The 21,814-nt window shown below is 39.9% G+C and overlaps 1 protein-coding gene across 10 annotated transcripts; it reads right to left on the reverse strand.

Annotated features, from left to right (window-relative positions):
- Nucleotides 1-640: 640 nt before the first annotated feature.
- LOC133890025 (serine/threonine-protein kinase STY17-like) lies at nucleotides 641-21,358 on the reverse strand. Of its 10 annotated transcripts, none has more exons than XM_062330462.1 (18): nucleotides 20,946-21,085; nucleotides 18,798-18,915; nucleotides 16,905-16,976; nucleotides 16,707-16,807; nucleotides 16,361-16,415; nucleotides 5,966-6,049; nucleotides 5,831-5,867; nucleotides 5,181-5,228; nucleotides 4,606-4,781; nucleotides 4,423-4,530; nucleotides 3,811-3,884; nucleotides 3,507-3,679; nucleotides 2,824-2,919; nucleotides 1,682-1,762; nucleotides 1,529-1,582; nucleotides 1,114-1,245; nucleotides 966-1,024; nucleotides 641-838 (listed from the first exon to the last, which is right to left on the reverse strand). In XM_062330462.1, exons 2-18 carry the CDS (start codon nucleotides 18,830-18,832, stop codon nucleotides 763-765), a joined length of 1,461 nt encoding a protein of 486 aa, XP_062186446.1. In that variant the 5' UTR covers nucleotides 18,833-18,915; nucleotides 20,946-21,085; the 3' UTR covers nucleotides 641-762. The 10 variants fall into 10 exon arrangements, with proteins under 10 accessions (XP_062186446.1, XP_062186445.1, XP_062186444.1 ...); XM_062330461.1 differs by having other exon boundaries at nucleotides 16,707-16,813; XM_062330460.1 differs by having other exon boundaries at nucleotides 16,905-17,000.
- Between the last annotated feature and the right edge of the window lie 456 nt (nucleotides 21,359-21,814).

Raw genomic sequence — 21,814 nt, forward strand, 5'->3', positions numbered from 1 at the left:
CAATCTATGTCATCACAAGGGAGAGCAGCCCCCAGCCATGACTTCTCCGATTGCTGCCATTTGTACCACAACCAACGTGGTCGAAATGCTCTTCCAAACATTGTTAAGTTTTTCAGGCCAAGGCCACCTAGCTTCTTAGGGCGGCAAACTTTCTTCCAATTGATCAAGCAATGTCCACCTTTTACCTCCTCAGCTCCTTTCCAAAGAAAAGCTCATCTAATTCTATCCACGCTTTTTATAGCCTATTTATTCATTGAAAAACTGAGATATGGTATATAAGTTGAGATGACAGGACAGAATCAATCAGTGTGAATCTTCCGGTTCTTGTAAGAAGTTTATCTTTCCATCCCGACAATTTTGCTGCCATCTTGTCGATTAGAGGTTGTATGTCCAATTTTGTGCACCCGTTTTGTGGATAACGGCAATTTGCAAGGAAAAACCTTGCATTGGATAGGAAAGACCTCTAAAAATTCCTCAATGTTGTCGTAGCTAATGGGATACACCTCAATCTTTTCTAGATTTGTAATTAGACCTGTGGCCTTACCAAAGATCTCCAAAATGCATTTGATTATTTGTAAATCGTCTCTTGTTGGAGAAATGAAGAGAGCAACATCATCCGCATAAAGGGAAATTCTCACTATATCAAAGGCCTTTGCAATTTCTAATTTGAGAAAAAGGGCAGGATCCTTCTTCCTATGTAGCCATTTAACCAGATTTTGAGTGTATATAAAATTGAGTGGTGCAACAATTCTTAGAAGATCACTAAAAAGGGAAACAAAAACCCTCCCGAAATGAACACGAATAACTCAGCAGACTATATTCTGAAATTATCACTGGCCTACAATAAAAAAAGAAGTCTTTTGGACAGGACTGAAAAAAAAACTTGCTATCAAAGACAAAATGAAAAGGAAAACAATACAAAGGCGTGGAACACTAAACAAAATCTGCCGCATTAAAAGCCTTGCCTCTGCCCGGAATTAGATCGACCTGAATGCCTCTTGTGATGCCCAGAACTTCGAACCACCTGCCATTGCCAACGAAATATGTCAAGCAAAATGAAAAATGAAAAAGAAAATTGGGGAAATCCATGTGCATCCTTCTGTGAATACAAACCGCCTTTATGGAGCTCAGTATGTCCAGAATCTCTGCAAAGGTTGGTCTCAGAGCTGGATCTTTCTGCCAGCATTTCTGAAGTAGATTCACAAGCATAGGATGAGTATCAGCAGGAATATTAGGCCTCAGATCCTGCCATCAGAAGGATTGGGTTTAGCTTATTAAGTATTCCAAGTTTGCCTGCGTCCTAGGGACCTGTATGGGGCACACAGGAATTCTGTAACAATTTCACAAGCAGCACTTCAATTCCAGCAAGCACTGGAAAAAATGTCCCAGACGGGGTCTAGATCTACAATTCAACATCTTGTTTTTGTCGTTCCACTTTCAGCAAATTGATATGTAGTATAATAACAGTAAAGTGTGTTTTGTTTCCTTTTTTTGATGAACCGCAGTAAGATGCGTTTAGTTATGATACCTTTTGAACAACAGCAACTGCTGCTTGAAGAGGCGTCATGTCTTGGTAAGGAAGCTGGAAAGAAAAGGCCAACTCAACAATATCAGCAAAACAACAATTATGCACTACCATTATATTATGTCTTAAAACGAAATGCTGCTGAGAGGAAATAACCTTTCCAGTAAGCAGCTCCCAGAGAACTATTCCAAAACTGAAAACATCCGCCCTATGATCGTAGGGCAAGTGCTCAATGACCTGCAAGTATTTCTAGTTAAAAGATGCTAAGTGACCCCATAGCTCAACCTGCAAGACATCTCTTAAGGAACTAAGTGACCCCAATATGCCAAGAAACTATTTGGTATATTTTACTTAAGTCAATCTAAAGATAACAAATTGATGAGAATCTGCTGAACTTCAGTTTGACAGGTAAAGCACTATGTTACTCTGTCTGAGATCAGCGGTTTGATCCCATGAAGGCTCTTGGTATATTTCAAGGTACTTTCTGATGTTACGAAGATTTGGTTATACGATCCTTTAATTAATCTGCTATGGGAACTGAGATACCTACTGCAGACCAAGTAAACAAATTATATTCAGACATGATAGAATGGGCGCGCCTTAATGTAGATCAAGCAAAATAACAAAACGAGAATGATTTGTGTCGCAATAGCTTAGGTTATGGTAAGCTGCTCGAAGAAAAAATTACTCTTGATTTCTTGAAAAAGGACATATGATCGCTTAGTAATCTTTTAAGTACGCCGGCCGCCCCACAGCTAGAGGCGCTACCGCCATGTTGTCTGCGTATTCTTATGTGGTACTTAAAAGATTACTCTTGATTACTTTTAAGTAATCTTTTTCAAGAAATCAAGAGTAATCTTTTAAGCACCACATAAGAATACGCAGACAGCATAGCGGTAGCACCTCTAGTTGTGGGGCGGCCAGCCTGGGCTCAAACCCCGACTCTCGCAAAAAATCCCCCTCGCCGCTCTCCCGGTTGCACGCAGTCGCTATGCGATAGCACTAGTTGCAGCGCTGACGTTCGGGGGTTCCTCAACCTTAGAAAAATGCCTGGGGGACGTCTCTCCCCACGGGTCAAGTTTTTTTTTTTTTTTTTTTTTTTTTTTTTTTGAAGTACCACATTATAAAACTATCAGCAGTTGCTAAGGGAGAATAAGTTCTCACATGTTGTCTGCAGTCTGCACAACTAATATGTAAGCCGATGGATTTGATCATTTGAAACTACATTTAAGTAATGAAACCACATTTGATAGAAGATTCTTTTAATATTTAATAACTGGCAATATGGCAAAATCAACCTCAGGAGCCATCCATCTGTAGGTTCCTGTTTCTGCAGTCATAACTCCTGACTGGTCTTTAACCCTTGCTACCCCAAAGTCTGCAACCTTGACAACCTGCAAGGTTATAAGTGGTGTATGTGATAATACTTAATTTATAGCAATTCAAGTTTACGTATATTTTCCTTATTTATACAAGCCAAGGGCAATGAAATATAACCAGTTCAACATGGTCATGAGTCATTAACTCATTGTCGAAAAGAAGTTTCATAGTTCACAAGATAGATTCAAGGATTCATTGATTGGGTTCATGGTAGGCAGCCTGGCTCAATCTTTCCTTATAGGTACCAGCTTAGGCCAAGCATGCACATATCAATCGTGGGATTAGTCAACAAACAGATGTGCAGAAAAATAGGATAATTGGGGCCGATAACTTCGCACAATTATTTCTTAAAGGCATGAACTGAAGCCCCAATATGCTTATACCGGATGATAATTACCGGTACAGGCGTACAGCCACAGAGCTTAACTATCTTTGATTCGATTTCAAAGCTAGTATAAGATAGGATATCAGAACCAAAATAAATTTTATTGGCAAAGCTAAGATTCAACCATACTGTGCAGTGAACATTGAAGTAGATTTCTATTTTATTAACATAGACGTTGTATCAAAGGTTAACAATATATGATGAGCAGTCAAGTACCTGATCATCCATAAGAAGATTTGCAGTCTTCAAGTCCCTGTGGATAATGTTAATCTGATGCAAGTAGTTCATTCCCTTGGACACGTCAGATGCAATTCTTAGCACATCCTGGAGCTGAAAATTTCCTCGTCTATTGTAAAGGAAGTCAAAAATACTCCCTCTATGCATGAACTCTGACAATAAAAAACAAAAGAAATTATGCTCCAGGATGCTCCGAAGTAGAATGTAAGAGAACCGAAGCTGCAGCACTGTGCAGAACAAGGCATATTCTGCATCAGTATTATTCCATGTTAGGCCTGTATACCTTTAACTATACACAAAATAGGAGGTCTGGTGCATGCACCAATAAATTGCACAACATTCTTGTGACGAACCTTTCTGCGAAAATTGGATTAAACACGGTTGGAGAAGGTGATGAAATAGATCAAGGAGAACGATGGCATGCCAGATCAACTTGAAAAATGGAAGAGATGGAACGTACTGATTATTTCAAGATTGATAAGCATCCAATCATCAAGGAGACAAATATATTTTTAGGGTTGATGTTCTCCTATGTTTTTTTAATGCATTATTCTTAAGCTGTGAGTTTGAAAACTTGATGTCAAACAAAAAATACAATATTCTAATAATTATCTTATAAATTTGATTTTTTTTACTATGAACTCCAAGTAGTATTGTCCGTAGTCAGTAAACCCAAATCGCAGACATATGAAAATAAGTATTTTTCCCCTTAAATATAGCATCATGTTACTTGTTAAACACAAAAGTTATTATAGTGAGTCCAACTTTGACTGAGCAATCATACAAATAAAACGGAATGCTTTTTCGAGGAAAAAAGGAATATAATCCTAAAATGATGTATTGTGCAGTGATTGGAGTTATTAGATATTTAGAATATGTAAAGCTCATCACTCACTTCATTATATATACTTCCTGTGCAAACTCCCGCAGCATATCAACGCTAACCTGCTCAGGCTTGACTACTTTGATTGCTACGTCTTGGCTCCAGTATGTCCCATGGTATCTGATGATTAACACACCAAATAAGTAAGTTATATATAAGTAAGAGTTGCTAGTTTAGTTACTTCTTAGAACATACAGGTCACCAAATGATCCCGATGCTAATTTTTGTTCAAATTTGAGAAGCCTGGGATCAACTTCCCAAACATCAGTTGCATCAGCTGGTATCTGGACAAAGTCAGATGAAGAAGAATCATCCAATGGCTGGTGATCCATCCTAACAGGCATCGACTGGACCAACGGCCATGCTCTGTACTGCATTAGTGTTTAAAAAAAGAACTTAGAAGGTGAACAAATGTACAGAAAGTCTATGGATCATAGACTGCATGGACAGCACCAGGTCTAGGAGTGATGGTGTTGTATATTATCAAGTTGTTCCTCATGGTCAAACTACACTAGAGGTCACATGTTCTTATAGCCAAATAATTCTTACTTTTAGCAACAGTAAAATCCAGTGGAGCTACTACTCATGTACAACGGAGTACTAAATACTAAATCAAGAAGTAAAAAAGTGTAAACCTCAAGTGATTACTGGTTACAATACAGTAATTAAGTTGCAGTACAAAAAGGCAACTAACATGAGATCATATGAAATAGTTGGAAGTTAAAAGAACTCAACTACATTCCAACAAAACCATAGTTCTATCTTGTTACCTTTATTTTCTCAATGCCTTTCCTCAATACACTTCGGAGAACACCAACCTGGACATTGTTGGAAAGGAGTATGACACAACAAGATAGCAAATATAAAAAGGTCAACACATATACTAATTTTAATATTTTAAGCAGCCTATTTTCCATTACAGGACTTTCTTAAATGTAACAACCAGGGTTCTATTTTGAGATAATTCCATGTGTGACACTGAATTTAATGAAATTCTCGATTTGCCACTGAAAAAATCATAGTCCCTTCCATACCATCAATTAATTTTCTTCTTTCCCTATGTGCCATCGCCGTCATAACGAAGGTGACGGCAGGGGCACACAGGAGATGAATTTTTTTTTTTCATCCTTTATGTGCCACTGATGTCAACTCTGTTATGACGGCAATGACACTTAGGGGATGAAAAAACTAAATTGGTAGCATGAAAGGGACCATGATTTTTCAATGGCAAATCGAGAATTTTGTTAACATTCAGTGGCACATAGGAAATTATCTCTCTATTTTCTAGTACAAGTCTACCAGATTGGTAACCACAGGTGTCCACGAAATGGTTTTTTGACCAGTTACCAGCGGAATCGGAAATAAATCATCCAAAATCATGTGCTCACATTTCCGAATCATTTTTTAAACAGTTACCCGCCCTAAAAACTATCCAATTTCTGTCAAGAAGCCAGTGCCCTGCAATTAAGTCATCAAGAAACAATATTGAATCGAATCAATGAAATGGGATTGGAAGATAGTCAAGCAAAAAAATGTGTTTGGCAGAAGCATGATTCCTTGTGAAGCAGAGAGATGGTTCTGGTTTTCCAGAGTCTGTTTTGGTTTGACAATAAACCAGGACCCACCCACGGGCGTCCATCTTCATGAATACTGCGTGAAAAATAACAAGTAACAAATAAGTACCAGCAACTGAGATCGTGTGCAACTGAACATGGAAGAAATTGCAACTGCCCAATGAACACAGGATGCATGCTTTGAATACAAAATCACATCCTCTACTTTGAAGCTGCCAGCACTTCTGTGCTGTTTTTTTTTTTGTTTGTTTGTTTGTTCTTCATCTCTTTGCTAACCAAAATGATTCATGCCTTTTAAGTAAAAAGAAGCCAGTGGAGATGGCATTCGTAACAAGTGAGACGAGAGTAGGAATAGGATAGTTCAAAGTGGAAGATGGATGAGCTGTTGCTGCAGGCACCAACGGCAAAGATAAATTGCAGACAAAGCGGCTGTGCCCAAGTACTTCATATTGCAAAGTGGTGTGTATCCTTGAGTTTTGAAATTCCTTTATTTTCTGAAGAGAGATTTTGGATCTAAGTTGGACCAGTTCAAAATTTGAATTTAAAACGGCTGTGACCAAGTACTTTATACTGCAAACTGGTGTCTGTTGTTATTGCTTGATCCTTCAAGTCCCCTCTTATTACAAAAAGAGCTATCAGATCTAAGTGGGCTTGTTCCAACGTTTGCATTCAGAACACAAATTTAAACATGGGATTATCCGGTCAGTTTTGTAAAACCCACACTAGTCTGGGATACCAGTAACCAGCGACAACCACCCAGTTTACCAGCAGGATCTCCAACCCTGATAACAACCATGACAAATGATAACAGGTAAAAGAAATTTTGATTTGTTAAAGTACACTAAAGGGCCCAAAAGCATTACATGTAACTGAATAAGACAACTTTATTTTCGCTTCCTTTGTGCCTTTAGCATGCTCACGTAGAAACTACGACATAGATACCTTGTGGATGCACATTTCAAGAAAATAACATAAGAGCATTATAACAATGCAAGATATTTTACATAAGCTTGAACTATCATCGCTTGACCCTTGAATGTTAGTGCAACTAGTAGATAAGGTGAACTTTTTATATCTTTTGGTATTACCGTCCAAATCGTTTTATTATCACATTTATGGGTGTTATTAAACCCTTATCAAATTTTAGTATATTTTTTAACACCCTTATCAAATTTTAGTATATTTTTTCGGAATTTGTAAGGTTAGTAAAATAGTCGGTATAAAAAATTAAATATATAATATGCCACCGGATTTTGAGTCCAATTGTGCAGGAATACAAGACTAAAGGTTCCTTTCATCAGTCAAATAACAAATTCAAACCTTAAATCTGATTGGAGATTATATCCACACAAATTCAATACATAGTACTTAAACAATGCACTTACAGTTTACATGGCCTTGTATTAAGAATAACTTTACAGTAAGTTTGCATGGCAATCTCAAATAATGATAGTTCTGTTTTTTTCAAAAAATATATATATATATATATATATTACCTCATACTCCCAGCCATGAACAACAAAGATGTCCAAGGAATACCCATCGCTTGTCAAATATGCATGCGCTTCTTGGATATTAAGACCAAGCTCCCCAAGTAGAGATGTTATCTGGACGAAACACAAGATTTATGTTAAGGACAATAATCAAGGGTATTATGGTAATCTCCTAGTCTAGATTTTTCCTCATGTACTCTATATATTGCCCTTATGGGCTACCATTGAATACATGTTGTTATTCCTAACATGGTATTAGAGCTAGATTATGTTTTGGGACGCCGCAACTCATCCCGATCTAGCCAAAATCGCCGATTTTTTCTTCTCGTGTTGGCTCTCTCTAACTGCCGCTGGCTAGGGCTCTCCCCGTCACCAGCTGGGGCTCTGCGTGATGCCTCTGGCCAAATCACCCCCGATCCGACCGCCACCCACCCGATCCGATTGTCGCCCATGCAAATCTGCTGCTATGCTTGCTTGCTGACTCTTCCATCGTTGCCCTACACTCCCCTACCGACGTCGGTTCGCTCGATCCAGCCAGACTTGACCGCCGGATCGGCTCGATCCGACCGACTCATCTACTGTCGCCGTCCACCCATCTGTGCCTCCCAATCCGAACAGCCGAATTTTCCACTGTCCACCCACCTGATTCGGTGGCTACCCATCGAATCCAACTCGCCGATGGTCAGGCCATCTGCTACTGTGGAGGGGGGCGCCCCGGAGACCTAGGTGGCATCGGTGGGGCAGATAGCGGGGATCTGAAGGAGTTATTCACCCTGGTCAACTTCCCTACGGCGGCGAGCTACTTGCGGAGGTTGGGCGGCAACTTCCCGCTGTGCTTCCCCTCCATACAAGCAATAAGATTTATAAGAACCAAAAACTCCAAAGTGACCTAAGCGATACTACTGATCAATCTCTACTAGCCTAACAGGGGTTTCCGTATCTAGTACGCAGGGTGGGATTGCAGGTTCTCCATTTGAATCACTGTCTGGATATTCTGATCCTGAACTTGAGAGACTCAGAGCAAGATCTTTTGCTTGGACGTGAGGCTGGTGTAGGTGTACCATCACGTAGGCAATGACGAAGTCACATGTTCTCTTCTTCAGCATCTTCCAAGCGGTGACAAACGACCTTCAACTCTTGCATAGTGCTCTCATAGAGTCGATCCAAGGCGACAGTGAGTTGAACATGTATTTGGAATATAGTGCTTTCTTCATTGCAATAGTATCGAACTCCATTATCCGTGCTTGTGGCACTATGGGCAGGGATGTAGCGGTACAATGAATCCTTGATTGTTACCCCATAGCCTAGGCACACGCGATAGAGAGCTTGGCGTGCAGCATCTTGTATGGCTTCTTCAAAACTAACCCTCCTTGTCTTCGTGGAGTAGGTGCGCGCAACTCTGAATTCTCCCTTATGTGCGCGGCGTCCATAGATGAAGACAGTGATAGTCCACTCCGTACCATTGGCTTGCCATGATCCCTCGTACATTGGCTTCTTCTGGTATCCTATGTCGATGAGCACGGACCAAAGCATCCTTGGTAAGATCCCTTGGCGCAATCCATTGGAGTGGCGAACTTCGTTGTGATCTGATTCCATCTGTAGGTTTAAGCATAAGGTGAGATAAGTAAATCGTTAAGGAAGAGAGGAAGATAAGAGGTCTTTGAGCATGGCTTTTATTTTCAAGATTTTTTTCTCCTTTTAGGGCTGCCCATGCTATCTAAGGCTACGTTCTAGGTTGATATGTCTCTGATACCACCTCCGTCAAGACCGATTTAAGGACAAACCAATCTCACCTATTTGTTAAGCCCAAGAATCAATCTCAACACATAGTGACTTCATTGATGATAGTCGTTACAATATACATACCTAAATCGAATAAATCGTCTTATAAAAGTGACCCTCAAGAGCCAAAATTCAAATGAAACTCTTTAATGTAGCTATGTATGGTCTAATCCTTTACGACATCTCCACAAGCACGATCAATGTAGAATGCGTATTACAACGATTCATCCTCAGCGAACTCTTCAATACCTTCTCCAACTGAGTATTTGGTGATAGTAAAAGTGAGCACTTGTCGTACTCAGCAAGTTATGAAGAAATAATATGCATATGAAGGTTTGACAGTGATATGGCAATATAGCTCTTTTGCATAAACAACATTTAAGTAAAAGCATTTGAAAAGCGGTATTAAATAAGTGAATAATTATAAATAACCAACCACCTCAAGATTTCAACCATCTTAACTTAACCAACCTTCCCACACCTCAACCAAGGTTCCCACCACCAAGATTGAACATCTTAATCATAGTTCCCACCACCATGATAGACCAAACCGACCATACCATCAAGTTCTAAACATGAGAGGTTTTCCTTGACACTCTTAACCGTGAGCATAACTGATTAACCAGCTTTACACTCCGCAGAGGTTGTACACTTTACCCACAAGGCATGATCAAACTCTTTTGCCGGTACTCGTCAGCACCTTACACACTTCTAAGGTGTGCGCTGAGTTGACCACTTCAAAGCATTTACAATGCCATTCTCAGCACGTGTATACCCACTAAGGTTTCACCACAGCGTGAATACCTCAACAACGGAAGCTCCTCTTACGCAAATGGAACATCCTGAAAGTACACATTTCCGTTCCACAGAACCGGATGATCTACACAATACTTAGCATGCAAATTACTCCCTCCGGTCAAAAATACATGACATTTTTGACTTTTCACAATCTTCGACGTACAACTTTGACCATTATTTTCTATTAGAATATAGATATAATATCTAATAAAACTATAATATTATAAAAATATTTTTCAAAACAAATCCACACGTGTGATTTTTATGTTTCCAAACTAAATATTTTGAAAGCTATTGACGGTCAGAGTTTTAAAAGTTTAACCGGATCTTGATCAAAGCGACAAGTATTTATGACCAGAGGAAGTAATTGGCTAGGCATGTCCCATTCCAGGCTTGTTGTATTGTTTACACGAAAAGATCACTCCACGAATCGGTCCTTGGATTTGAGCAAGATTGCCACATCCCAACTGTACAACTTGTACCCATCTCATCAGACCACATGCTCAAATCCCCATACCATGTTACTACAAAATTATACCAAAAACTTTAACCATTGTTGCATAGGATCACTATCAAGTTTCGTATAGCAATTATCATGATCACCATCCCAAAGCAAGGCTAAGCATCATCTACCCTTTCATAACCCAAAACCAAATCAAGGCTACAAGGATACTATGGGAACTAGGGTAGAGCTTAACTCTTGGAATTCCTAATAAATTATTAGCATGCATGTTTGTAGAACAAAACATTTGTAAAACTGAGATAAACATGTTCAAGAACATAATTTGCCTTCACTGTACTCAGTTGGATCTTCGAAGTCTTGATCCTGCAGTCCTTCTATCTCCTCCGGAACGTTGGCGTCTACTGGCAAACATACGCGAAAAGGCAACACATAAACATCAAGATCCAAAAAAAAAAAACAAATAGCACACAACAAACATCATCACACATGAGATCACGCTTTTTCAGACAATCCGGCGAAAGAACAGGTCAAATCGGAGCTACGGTTAAGAAGTTACGACTTTCTAAAAATTAAAATAGGACCAAAAAGATTAACTACATATGAAATTATATTGATATGAATTTTCTAGAATTTTTCCAAAATCATCTATGATTTTCTGGGACTTTCTAGGATTTTTCTAGAATTTTCTAGCATTTATTTGGATTATAAAACTAAATATAACTATTAAACAGAATTAAATAAACTATTAAACAGAATTAAACATTAATAAAATCATTTTCTTAATTATTCCAATTTTTTAGAATTATTTTTATACTGAGAAACTAATTGTTGTGCAATTTATACTATTTATGTTGTCAGCATAACAATAAAACAATTAAAAAGAATAAAAAATGTTGACTCAGCCGAATATGCTAACTTTTCTTACTACGTAAGCAAAAACGCTAATGTGACCTGTTGACTCAGCGGCTGACGTGGCACAAATGGCATCACGAGGGTGTTAACGGTTGCCATTAAGATCATTAAATCTGAGCCATCCATCTTAGATCTAAGGGCTTAGATCTAACGGACCGAAGGGGTACGAGACGACATAATCTATGTTGTACATGATAGATCGGACGGCTCTCACACGTTCGCGCCCGCCTCCGACACGATGGAGGGCGATAGTGGCTATTTCGCGGCGACGCATGGCCAGACTTTGGGCGGAAGGGTGCTAACAGCTACGGTTCTCGACACCGAGCGGCAGGAAACACTTAGTGCGACACGGCGAACTCACCTTAGGCACACGTCAACGGTGGTGATGCGTTGGTGAAGCTAGCGACGATGAGCAGTGTCTCTTCCTTGCGAAGCTCGTCGAAGATGGGTTGGGGTCGCCCTATTGGCTCGGTGAGCTACGCAATGCTCTGGGAGGCTAGGGGGTCGCATGTTTATACATGGGCGAGCTCATTATATTATAATCGATTTGGTTTGAAAAACGACAGCGACGGCGGTTCGATCTCGATCTCCTTGTTCAAATAGGCTCGACAATAGATAATGCGGGCTAAAGCTCACATGAGGTCCTAGGATTCTTCCCCCTCTTGATCCGCAGCTTATCTCTAGCTCATTTGCGCGAATTTGGTTAGGGTGTTGTGCGGCCGGTAGACTTGCTTGCGACGTCTTCTCGGGATTGAATCGAGCTCTGGTGAAATCGTCACGGGCTTGAGCTTCTAGAGGATCACACAAGCTCATTTTGGCGGTCATGGCCTGGTCTCCTACTCGGACTCGACGATCTCCACATGCAGTGGGCGGGCGCACCTGTTGTCAAACTGGAACAGAGAGGGAGGGAGAGAGCTGACGCGTGGGTCTGGCCTGTCAGAGAGAAGAGAGGTGGAGGGCAGGAAAGGGTGGGTTGGGCCGATCGGCTGGAATGAGAGGTGGTGGGCTACCTAGGTTTCGGCCCATTTAACCTTTTTCCAATTTCTAATTCCCTTTTCTATTTATATTTCCAATCTACTTCTTGTATACTCTTGTATATACATGTATATGTATACTTATACAGTATATACACTATATAAATAGCTATATTAGCTCACATAATAAATCAAACATTCAAGTATATATATATATATATATACATATTCTTTTACAAGAAAAATAGCCCTCAATATATATATGTGGTTATACATATAATACATATACTCACATACATGCATATTTACATAGATGCACATAGACACACATAGGGTTTTATTTGGTTTTGTAAAAGTTTTTATTTTTCTTTTGTAAAAGTTTTTATTTTTCTTTGGTTTTAGGAATTTGACTGTTACAAAGGGTTGACGATCATGTGGCTGATTTTTGGTATGAGGCTAGCTTGCCATTCAATGCTATCAATATAAGAAGTTGGGAGATTTTGTTGGAGTCAGTAGGGCAGTATGGTCCTGGTTACAAATCGCCTTCTTATCATGGCATCCGGGAGCCACTGCTTGAGAGGGCAAAGAAGAAGACCGATGCATTGAGGGATAAGCACGAGTTGGCTTGGCAAGAATATAGTTGCATACTCATGTTAGATGGATGGACTGGTAAAAGGACTCGCCACTTAGTGAATTTCCTTGTCAATAGTCCAGTAGGGACATTCTTTTTGGACTCCCTTGATTTATCAAGCAAGACAATTGGTGCACACTTCTTAGCAAGGGTGTTGGAGGACAAAATTAATGAGATTGGCATCCAATATGTGGTGTAGGTGGTGACAAATAATGGTGTAATAGGAGAGGTTCCCTGCCTAATATTGGACCCTTGTGCAGCCCACTGTTTGGACCTTATGTTGGAGGATATTGGGGGGGAGATTCCACAATTCAATTCATGCATTGCAAAGGCTAAGAAGGTGACCACATTCACCTATAGGCATGGAAGACTACTTGATGCGATGAGGGAGAAGACAAATAGCATGGATCTTATGAGGCCTGCAACTACTCGTTTTGCTACATCTTTTCTCACATTGTCATGTTTGTACAAGCATAGGCCAACTTCGAAAAGTCTGTTTGTGGATGAGGCTTGGACTATGTCTAAATTGTCAAACACAGAGACAGGGAAAAACAGTAGCAGAAACTGTCTTTCTATGGCATTCTGGGGTTCGATTGAAGATTGCATGAGAGCAACAAAACCATTTGTGCAGTTCTCACATTTGGCTGATGACTATGAGAGGATGGAAGGTTGCTTTGCAATGAAATTAGCAATCAAGGACTGATCAACAAGAATCCTCATAACTTTTTTGCATTTAATCATATAATGTTGAAATGTTCTTATGTTTGAAGTTCTAATAAGTTCAACACTTGTACTTATATAGTTCTTTGATGGGGTGCGGTGCATATGGATATGGTGGCCTTGCTTATGAGCTCCAATCTTTAGCAAAGCACATTGTTAGTCTTTGTGCCTCGGCCTTCGGATGTGAGAGGAATTGGAGTACATTTGAGTTTATAAGTATCTAGCACCTACAACATATCCAAGAAGACTGCAAGCAATTGCTAATTTTAGTAATGTTATTTCCTATCTTAGATTTTCATATTCACACCAAGAAACAGAACCGGTTAGAGCACAAAAGATTGAACAAATTGGTGTACATTTCATATAACCGGAGGATGTCAAATAGGTTCCAAAAGTTGAGTCAGGAAGGGTCTAAAGGGAAGAGGTCTAACCCATTAGTCCTAGATGAGTTTGATAGGGAGAATGAGTGGGTTGACAAGAACACGGAAAAGGTCCATGAAGGGGAAGATCTTGGGCTCAGGTTGATGAGGCCATCAGTGGATCAGTTGGTGCAATGCGCAACCTTCGGAGTCACAATTCAAATCCACCTATGACAGCTCAAGGAGTTGGTACGCCGTGTGACAAAAACATATTCTCGGCACCGGCAGCATAAAAAGAGGAATGAAGCCTTGGAGGAGCCCAAAGTTGAAGAGAACAATGAGGAAGAGGAAGAAGCACTTGTGGAGTCCAAGGATGATGACGATGATGATGAAGATGTTGAGGATGATTTTGGCGAGAGTCCAGCAAGTAGTCCTCATGACAATGATGATGGATTAGGTAGTGGCAACAATGGCTGGCTTGACATGGATGATTTCGACTTGGATGACTAATTTGAAGCAACTTTGATTAGTTGTTATCGTTACGAACTCATTGTTTACTTATGTTAATTTGCTAGTAGCTTGATAACTTCCTGTCCTAATGTTTATTTGCTTGTCGAATGGGACATTTTAGAAACTTTGAGTTCTTTACTTCTAATTCTATCTTTGCCTGTTGTTTTTGCTCTATACTTCTAATATGATCCATCCTGTGGATCTTCTGCTGTCTACTCTAGACCAAGTCGCCCGTACGGCAACTCGACTCGACTTGATGACTTGATAATACAAGGAATTAACCCATCCGCTTAGACAAGGCTTCAGTCATTTGTTGGAGCGTCTAGCTTCCAGCCATTCAACAATACTTAGCAAAAACCTTGTTCGTCGATGCTTATCGAATGGAACCTAGTCAAACAAGCACATCTTTTCTCGGCCTTTTCGATAAGATCAAGTATATTAACAGATTCTTTCATTTCTTTCGTTTCGTTCCTTAAAGCCAACAAATGTTTCGTAGCAGATCTTTGCAGCGCATTAACCTGATGTCATGCTGTCATAGTTTCATATCCAGATAAATAGTCTGTAACTGATGGACACAATTGTTTTAAGATATAATATGGAACATAAGTTGGTGGTAGGCCTGCGTGTAATTGGATATGCTTTGAGAATTCTGCAATCTGATGAAAATATATATGGCCCTACTCATCCATTATAATATTACATATTTGTGCATATCTAAATCAGGAGATTTGAATGAAATATGATACGACCACATGGTCAGGCAAAGGCAGATGAGGAAGATGGAAATCTTTAAGGCAGACCAGAATCCAGTCCAGGATTCCAGGTGCTATAAATTATTTACTTGTCTGCACCTGTGATGTACAGGCCAATCTCACTATCATCTTTATTCATGAACTAGTGAAATCTCATACAGTGTACCTTGCTAGGGGAGGAGAGCCAATTTGACTCTCCCTCAAAAGCAAGGAAATCATTGCCCACCATGCCTAAATTCAAACCAATCGAAGGAATCAAACATGCATGCTTGTCTTCTAACCTTGCTAGGCAAGGCTAGGCAAGGGTGAGCAAAAAAACCAAACATATCTTGGGTATCCTTACAGAGCAGAAATTTGAATCGGGGAACATGCTGTAGTCTGTACAAGCCTGTGTGTACCCAGTGCTTAGGCCAGTACATGGTCAAAGAGATTGTACGGAGATACCTTCAGAAACAGTAACAAAAACCTATAACACCAACGCACAATACTTGGTATATAAGCCCAGACAAGGCCACTTTGTTGCTACAGTTGACCTCAGAGTCTTCTTTATATGGTAGCTAATATGATTGACAACTTCCTCAACCAACTGAAACTAGTGAGAATTCCATCACATTACCATATTAACCAGGCCATTTCAAAGCACCTAGATGCTACATTAAATCATAATTTAGGGAGGGGGGGGGGGGGGGAGGAAAAGAAAGCGTGTGAAGATGTAAAGCTTAACTATGCAGAACAGAGCTGGAACAGAGCTTACTAATGCAGGCCGCTATCTCACTACTAAACTCCCTAAGTTTCAGAAAGAATTTGCTCACATTAGCGGCTCCATGCTGGTTGAGGTTTCCACAATTTGGAGGCTATAAATTACTTATATCAAGTGTCCACAGAGAGAACGTAATTTGGCAGACAAACATCATGACAGTTAAAATGCTGCTACCATGCAAATAGTAATTTCCAGTTCTCAGATAAGAAGTTGATAGTTTACCTGACTAAGAAGCTTTGGCTTATCGTCACATGCAAATATAATTTCATGCAAAGGCCTGTAACGGTATTATGTATCAGAAAATATTGGCCCTTAACTTATTATTACCAAAACATACTAAAACCTATGGAAGCCCCATAACGAATGGTAAAGAAATGCAACACTTTTAATGGAACACTCAAGACAAAAAAAAATTATATTCTTACGTACTTTTATTAGAAGCACTAGAATAAATAAATAATTAAACTGTACTATAAGGGTAACATGGGAGATGTTAAAAATCATCCAAACAATACAAGCTAACAAACTTGCAAGTAAACTGCACAATATCAGAGAAGACTAAAATCACCTTTGATCTCTTGATGAAAAAGAAGAGCATTGGGAATCTTGTTCTTCTTGCTTAAAGGAAGTTGAGGACTCAAGTCCGGTGCTTTCCTCCAGAGTAACAACCTAAAACTAAATTATTGTTAACATAAAGGTGCAGTTCATTTAGTTAAGTTAATTAACATTCAAATGAAAGAACTACAGTATACTAAAAAATCCATACATTTTCTGTACTATAAAGGGACGAGTTTGGCAGATCCAGGGGATCCCAACCATCCAGTTAGAAGATCCAGCACTGAAATTAAAAGTTGTTCCCACCCTAAGAAAATGTCATACCATTACACGATTAAAGCTAATATATCCTTGGTCCATTCTTCTAAAATGAATAGAATTCACCACAATATCAAACCAAACTGAAGTTAGATTGGAAATAAGAAATATGATTTCAATATTATTGTTTTATGCATCGTATAGTATTATGGCAATGTGGATTCCACGTACATGGTGACTAGCGTAGTACAAAGAGTATGTACGGTAGGAAAGTTTATGTATATTACCACCCTCTGTATTTCTTGATAAAAAACTGAAGCAATACTCTGAGGACACCGGAATAAGAGAAACAAATGCCAAGAGAAAAAAACAACCAAAAATAGTAATAATGAGATATTCTATCAAGTCATCTTTGAATAGTCTATAGTGAATAGTGCAATTTCTTTATTCTAAAACTGATTAATACATCTAACCCTTCATGCAGATTCATTTCACAAGGCGAGATAAGATAAGCTTTAAAATAACTAGGCATGCTTTTATAGCAAAAGCAGCTATTCCACATGAAATGAAAAGAACTAGCTATCAACATGAATACTGTGAAAACCATGACGATGTGCCAATAATAAACACTACTATAGAAATGATTTTTCAAAGGGGCAGGTTACAATCGAATTTTTGGACCTGTCGGTACTAAATGTATTCCAGTCGGTTCCTTAGCTCAGACCGACTGAAACTGGCACGTGACAAAGAACCAATTGTCCTAAAGCCTATTACAGTCGGTTTGTAATAAGGACTGATTGCAATACATTACAGTCGGTTAATACCCCAAGCTGACTGAAAGAGTCGAACTAATACAGTCGGGTTATAGTTAGAACCTACTAAAGTATGTTGCAGTCAGTTCATGTCACAAACTAACTGTAATAATTGGACAGATACAGTGGGTTCCGAACGAGAACCTACTGAAATATTTTGCTAGCAGGAGTTGTTGTTGACGTTTCCTTAATTATGGTGTAATGGGGGCGTTAATTGATCGGTTTAAATCATTTCCATGTTCACTGTGCGTGACTATCGTTGCATGCCCTCATGTTCCTTCTGTTAATCCTCCTGGGGCTCTATCGTTTTCTCTATGCCACATTTGAGACACGAGAAGTAGATGCGAAGAAATGGGGTTTTCTTTTCATAATCTAGTCCGTATTTCAATCGGTTTGGGTAAATAACCGATTGTACTACTCCGAAATGTAGAGTCAGTTAATGTCAACAACCAACAGCAATACAGACAATATAATAGACGGTTCCGATAACAAACCGGCTAGACTACGGAGCATATCTCAATCGGGTTTGGTAAGAAACCAGTTGTATTACACAGCATAGTTCAGGCAGTTTATGTTCCGAACCGACTGCAATACTTTGGTTAGCTCAGTCGGTTTGTGGTAACAACCAACTATAAGAAAGATTATAGCAGTCGGTTCTTATAACCAACTGGAGTAGTTGCTCATTTTAACAGTTCCCTTCTTGCTGACGGTTCCAACCCCAACTGGGAAAATAGTTACAAGCCGACTGGAAAAACGGTTTCTGTGCTAGTGAAAAGTGAAAGAAGCAGCTTGTATATAGTTCTTTTTGACAATGGCACACTAACATACTACTTAACAATATCATGCAGCAGCTAACAGAGGAAGCTGATTGTGTAATTGTGTGAATTTGAGGTCTTAAACTAGATAGGATCCAGTTCAAGATTTTTTCAAGAGTTCATGATTAGTTCATAGAAATTGATGAGTAGAATAATGGTCACCAATTGATGTCTGGTCAGTATGTATAAGGTAAAGTATATGATGTATGAGTTAATCACCTGTGAAGGACGAACATCAAAGACCAGTCCTCCATTCATGGGTTCATGGGCTTGCTCAAGCAATTTCTTGTGCAATAAGACATCTTCAACCCGCTCAACATTCACATCCAATGCATATCTGTCCAATGCAAATAGCCAAGCATGTCTAATATCATATTTAAATAGAATGTAATTATTCAAATCAATGCTATTTCTTGCCACAGCGTTGAAGAGCTACAAGAGACGTGCTTATGCAACGCTACAGTCCTCTACTGAATAAGCTTGCTGGTTTGATGCTCTGACAATGTTAGGATACACAAAGCTAAGCAATTCTAAAGGAGCAAACAGCACAGCGAAAGAAAAAAAAAACAAATAACATCTCACCAAAATGTAATGGCGATCATCATGAGGAATGCCCAAGCATTCCATTTTTACACGCACAGTCCAAGTTTAAGAAATAGTCACTACCATAGAAATAGTAATAGTAGACACAGCGTCACAGACAGTTACTTAAAAGCCATCACTAATAAATTACGCATAGACGGTTGATAGAAAAAAAAGTGTCTCTGATATTCTCAGTTGTCTAGGAGAGTGAGAACAAACAGACGGTTTTACTAAAAAACAGTATGTATGTTGACGGCTTCTAGACACAGACGATTTCCCTGAAAAACCGTATGTGTGTTGTTGAACGAAACAAACAACTTCGTATGAAAAACCGTCTGTGTCTAGTAGCCGTCTACACACAGACGGTCTTTTAGTAAAACCGTATATATGTTCTTGCTCTCCTAGACACAGACAGTTTTTTATAAATATTTGTCTGTGTCTAGATGACCAACACATACGGGTTTTATAAATATCCGTCTATAGTATATATTTGAAAATTCATAAAATATTCATATGAAGTCAGATGAAGAAACTTTTTATATGAAAATTATAGTTTTCAACAAGATCTACAACTTTGTAGTTTATAGCCTTTTCATTTAAAGTTATTTAGATACCCAAATAATTGTCTAAAGTTTTGAACAAGAGTCAAAAGGATTAAATATCCTTTTGCTATTAGCAACGATGTACAGGTGAGATGGTAAAGAAGCTATGCGCGAGACATAAGGTCACATGTTCGACATCTACAAACGGCACGCACACATATTTCGTGCAAAAAATCATGTGACTTGCGACCCTGCGAGATGTCTCGAATACCAAAATATATATTTTTTATTTTTTCTATGTTGAATTTTTTTAAATAATATCACATACAGTTCATATTGAAAACAGTCTATGCTATGTCATATTACATATGGATGGTTATCCGTTTATGGCAAACTCGATATCACAGAGACTTTCGCACATACGACTTCGTTCTCGTCTATGATATGCGTTAAAAACCGTCTGCGATAGTGTGAAATGTGGTAGTGAGTACAACGAATGTTTGCATGTTTCATTCAGATGAGAATGAAGAAATATCCGTAGGAGTAGATTTACGAGTGTCGACTAAAGCAACCAAGAATATATCTTTTGTGATACTAGAAAGAGAAACAAGCATCCATCGCTAAACGGTGCGTCCACCATCCAAACAGACCGGCATCGCGTGTTCCTTGTACAGAAGAAAATAAACTAGTCTTCACGAGATAATAAACAAAGAAAAGGAACATCAACTTGCTGTACTGCGAGGTGTTGTACTGCATGTACTGTTTGCAAGACGAGTTGGGTTGGGGTTAATCTAGATTCTGCAACGAGAAGGATTAGCACTAGCAAAGTTTCTACGCTAATTGGGTCAATTAGAAGTACTAACCAAGAAATCTCACCCCGGTTAGCTTTATATTTTCATCCTGATCCGTGTGTATTTACGTAGCATCATAAAAGCTACCATAGGCCCATGGGTGGACCTAGCGACAAGCGCGAAGGCGAAGGCGGACACAAATCTTATCAGCGGCTAAAAGGCACTAGCTTTAGCTACAGTGGCAACGAGTAGAGCTGTGGATCAGCTCCTGTGCAATCCACTGGACCCCAGAAGCACCAGCAAAATAAAGAAAAATCAAGCGCATCCAAGATAGATAAACTCTTCATGCGATTCAACAGTACAGCAGCCGATTGGTCAAACGCAAGGCGTCGAAATTTCGCACAAAAACTAGCAACCGCAGCGCGCGCGCACAGAGAGAGAGAGAGGCGGACCTGGCGGGGAGGCCTAGGAAGTGGCCCCAGAGCTCGTTGTCCAACCCGGGGCGCGTGCCGCCGTAACCGCCGGCGCGGATGCGGCGGAGCACCTCGGCGTAGGCTTCCGCCTTCCGCCGACTCCCGGCCGCGCCACCGGAGGATGGGGGCGGCGGGGGTGAGGCGCCGCGGCTGCCGCACGACTCGGCGGCCATGCTAGGGTTCGCGGCGGGGAGCCGGGGTGGCGGCGTGGAGGGGTGGCGGTGGCGCTCTCATGGGTGGCGTCGCGGTCGTGGAGAGGGGCGCTTTTTTACGAGGAGAGAGAAGATGTGGTAGATGGTGAGACGGGGAGAAGGGAAGCTGTCGCCCGGGGAAGGATTCGAGGCTTCGCGCTTCAGTCCCTCTGTTTCTCCGAATTTGTCTCGCCAAGGACATGGGTCTCCAATATTAGACTGCTTGTTTCTTTTTTTAACATGAACCAGAGCAAAGCTACCAATTATATCAATAAGAGAGACTATTGATAAAACTTTATATAGTCAATCGAACCAATAAGAAAATAACAAAACAATAAAAAAATAGAGAAAGGCACAAGCATTTTCCTTTCTAAGGTGATGAGTTTTCCTTTCCAAGGTGCAAGCTTTGAAGCGGCTTTGTCATAAGTCTATGACAGGTTTAAAGTTCATCCTTTGCAATCGATGTGCGGAGAGCAGAAGCCCAAGGTGCCTAATCAGGAAGCTCATATGCTTGGCTGGCATATTCTGCAAGAATGTCATCTAAGTTAAGATAAGCACATCTGATCGGAGCAACAGTTGATTTGCTAGGATTTGTGCGCAAGTCTGTTGCATCCCCGAAAAGGTCTAGGATTTTTGCTAAAGCTGAGATCTGCTACT

This window comes from Phragmites australis, chromosome 14 (genome assembly GCF_958298935.1).
Source record: "Phragmites australis chromosome 14, lpPhrAust1.1, whole genome shotgun sequence".
In the NCBI taxonomy this organism is placed as follows: domain Eukaryota; kingdom Viridiplantae; phylum Streptophyta; class Magnoliopsida; order Poales; family Poaceae; genus Phragmites; species Phragmites australis.